Here is a 2940-nt window from a genome sequence, read left to right as displayed (position 1 = left end):
ACTTCAGTGAGTGTTTATCTTTATACTGATGCCCTTGCTTACTGCATGTATCACTTAGATCATCAATTTAATGGGCTCTGCAGGGGTGGAGAAACCATATATTCAGGAGGCCTGTGTGCAATTGATAACAGACCAGTTACATGCCTTATGAAGGTAGTCAGCAGACAGATCTGTAGGTTTGCTTCTCCACATTCTGATACCATGAGCTAATGGAATCAAGGTCTAGGGGATCTTAGTGTGCTGATGGGCTTCCCAGGTGGCTCAGTGGGTAAAGAAACTGCCTACAATGCAGGAGATGGCCAGAGATATGGGTTCGATTCCTTGGTTGGGAAGATCCCCTAGAGGAGGGCATGGCAATCCACTCCAGTATTCTTGCCTGGAGAATCACATGGACAGAGGGGCCTGGCTGGCTACAGTCTATAGGTTGCAAAGAGTTGGGCATGACTGAAGTGACTGACCACAGCATATTGCTTTTAAATGTTAAAAAAGTAGTATAAAATAAATGATAGTTTTCTCACAAACTTTAAAATAAGCAAAGGAAATCATTGAACATGTGTATATTAACTTTATAAAACAACAGTAAAACAGATTTGATAATTTTGGAATTAAGTAAGATTAAAGACTCATAATTTTGGTATGTAATAAATGCTATTGGCCGTTGAATATAGATATTTACACATATATGTACATTATATCCAGAGAAGGCGATGTCACCCCACTCCAGTACTCTTGCCTGGAAAATCCCATGGACAGAGGAGCCTGGTAGGGTGCAGCCCATGGGGTCGCAAAGAGTCAGACACGACTGAGCGACTTCCCTTTCACTTTTCACTTTCATGCATTGGAGAAGGAAATGGAAACCCACTCCAGTGTTTTTGCCTGGAGAATCCCCAGGGACGGGGGAGCCTGGTAGGCTGCCGTCTATGGGGTCACACAGAGTCGGACACGACGAAGTGACTTAGCAGCAACAGCAGTACATTATATCTAGACTTCATTAAAATTGCTGGGATTTCCAATTACAAAAGATTGAGTAAGACTTTAAAAAATAGAGCACACTCCATTATCCGGAGAGAAATAGACCTTTTAAAAAAGTAAGCTATTAGTATTTAAAGTCAGAATATTTTGAAATTATTTGAGTGAAAACAGCTGATAAAAATGTTTTAATTATTTAAATACTTAATGGTGGCCATTAGAAACTGATTATATATTCCCTTTTAGGGTTAATTAATATCCAACACTTAAGAGGTCCCCAAAATAGTCACAAGTGTTGAGATAAATGGAGAAGGCAATGGCACTCCACTACAGTACTCTTGCCTAGAAAATCCTATGAATGAAGGAGCCTGGTAGGCTGCAGTCCATGGGGTCGCTGAGTCGGATACGACTGAGCAACTTCCCTTTCACTTTTCATTTTCATGCATTGGAGAAGGAAATGGCAACCCACTCCAGTGTTCTTGCCTGGAGAATCCCAGGGACAGGGGAGCCTGGTGGGCTGCCGTCTGTGGGGTCACACAGAGTCGGACACGACTGAAGTGACTTAGCAGCAGTAGCAGCAGTTGAGATAAATATTTGAATGCCACTGAGAACAGACTCATAGAACGACAATCACATTAGCAAACAGTGTTTTCCTTGCCCTACAGGCAAAACAGAACTGAGAGATACGAGTGTCCTTGATAATGAGCACAAAGGGGCTGAATGCTGGAAAACGTGGCCAAAAGGACAGAGATGTTCACCATCCACCGCCCTCGGTTTGCAACTAGAGTCATCCGAATTGTCAAAGCAATGTAGATTGCATAGAATGTAACAAAGGAGCTTACCAGGATCAGGACAGTGCGTGTGGCTCTGACCTCACGAGGAGGTCTGGGGGAGAGTCGGTTGCTGCAAATGTGTTGCACTCGCTGCTTGTGTCTGCACAGGAAAAGAACTATAGTGCTACTGGCCCAAACCATAAAGCCTAAACTTGTAATATCAAGGGAGAAATACATGACTGTGTATAATGAGCCTACAGAGCCCTGTATCATGTACCAAGAACAGTATCCATAATTATTTCTCGTACTGAAGTTCTTCTCATTCAGTGGACCCTTTACTATGAGAAGAATACATGAACTTATCAAGATATGCACAATCCAGCCGAGGAAACAGCAGAAGGCAATGAATCTTAGAGCTCTCATCTGGAGTTCCATCCACCTCCAGATACTGGGCTTGAGCTTAATGGCCTGGAAGCCATTGAAGAGGCAGATGGTGCTAAAGGAAACTCCCGTGGCTACTCTGTGGATATAGAAGACAAGTTTACATCCAGTGTCATCCAGGAAATACCTCCATCCGAAAGCTGCCAGTGTCTGTGGTATGCCTTTAGAGAAAAGAACTGTGGCATTGGCGATGACCAGTTGCATGAGGATTGGGTCGATGGGCCTCAAATTATGTCCAGTGAGCAAAGTGAAGTTATAAAGACAAAAGAGGGAGATATTTCCCATGAGGCCAATTCCTGTCTGAATGAGGAATATAGTCCCCATTTCCAAGCTGGCAGAAAACATCACATCAGTGCCTAGAGGGCACTCGTTTTACTGAAGTTAGAGGAATGAAGAGTGAAAAGGATGAAAAGAAGTGTATCATAATCACCATGTCCCTCAATTTTCAATATTAAGCCTGCATCTCATATAATCTCACGTTAAGTGGGCACTCGATGCGTGTGAATCTGAGTGATCTCCGGGAGTTGGTGATGGACAGGGAGGCCTAGCGTGCTGCTATTCATGGGGTCGCAAAGAGCCGGACACGACTCAGCGACTGAACTGAACCGAACTGAAGTGGGCACTTAGAATTTTTGCTCAAGTGTGCAAAGGCAATGGAAATGAAGACTACGATCATGAAGTCATCTGCTGTATGAGTGAGTTATCTGTGCACTGATACAGATCTTCCCCCACAATACACTCTGAGAAGAAAAATGTA

At 43.5% G+C, this 2940-nt stretch overlaps 1 protein-coding gene across 1 annotated transcript; it reads right to left on the bottom strand.

Annotated features, from left to right (window-relative positions):
• Window positions 1-1628: 1628 nt before the first annotated feature.
• On the bottom strand, window positions 1629-2528 carry LOC128063851 (vomeronasal type-1 receptor 1). Its single transcript, XM_052656673.1, has one exon. The coding sequence runs from the start codon at window positions 2526-2528 to the stop codon at window positions 1629-1631; it is 900 nt and encodes a 299-aa protein (XP_052512633.1).
• Window positions 2529-2940: the final 412 nt, after the last annotated feature.

The sequence above is a fragment of the Budorcas taxicolor genome, chromosome 18, assembly GCF_023091745.1.
Source record: "Budorcas taxicolor isolate Tak-1 chromosome 18, Takin1.1, whole genome shotgun sequence".
Taxonomy (NCBI): domain Eukaryota; kingdom Metazoa; phylum Chordata; class Mammalia; order Artiodactyla; family Bovidae; genus Budorcas; species Budorcas taxicolor.
The sequence above is the reverse complement of the archived record's forward strand: the minus strand, read 5'-3'. Positions and strand labels throughout refer to the sequence as shown.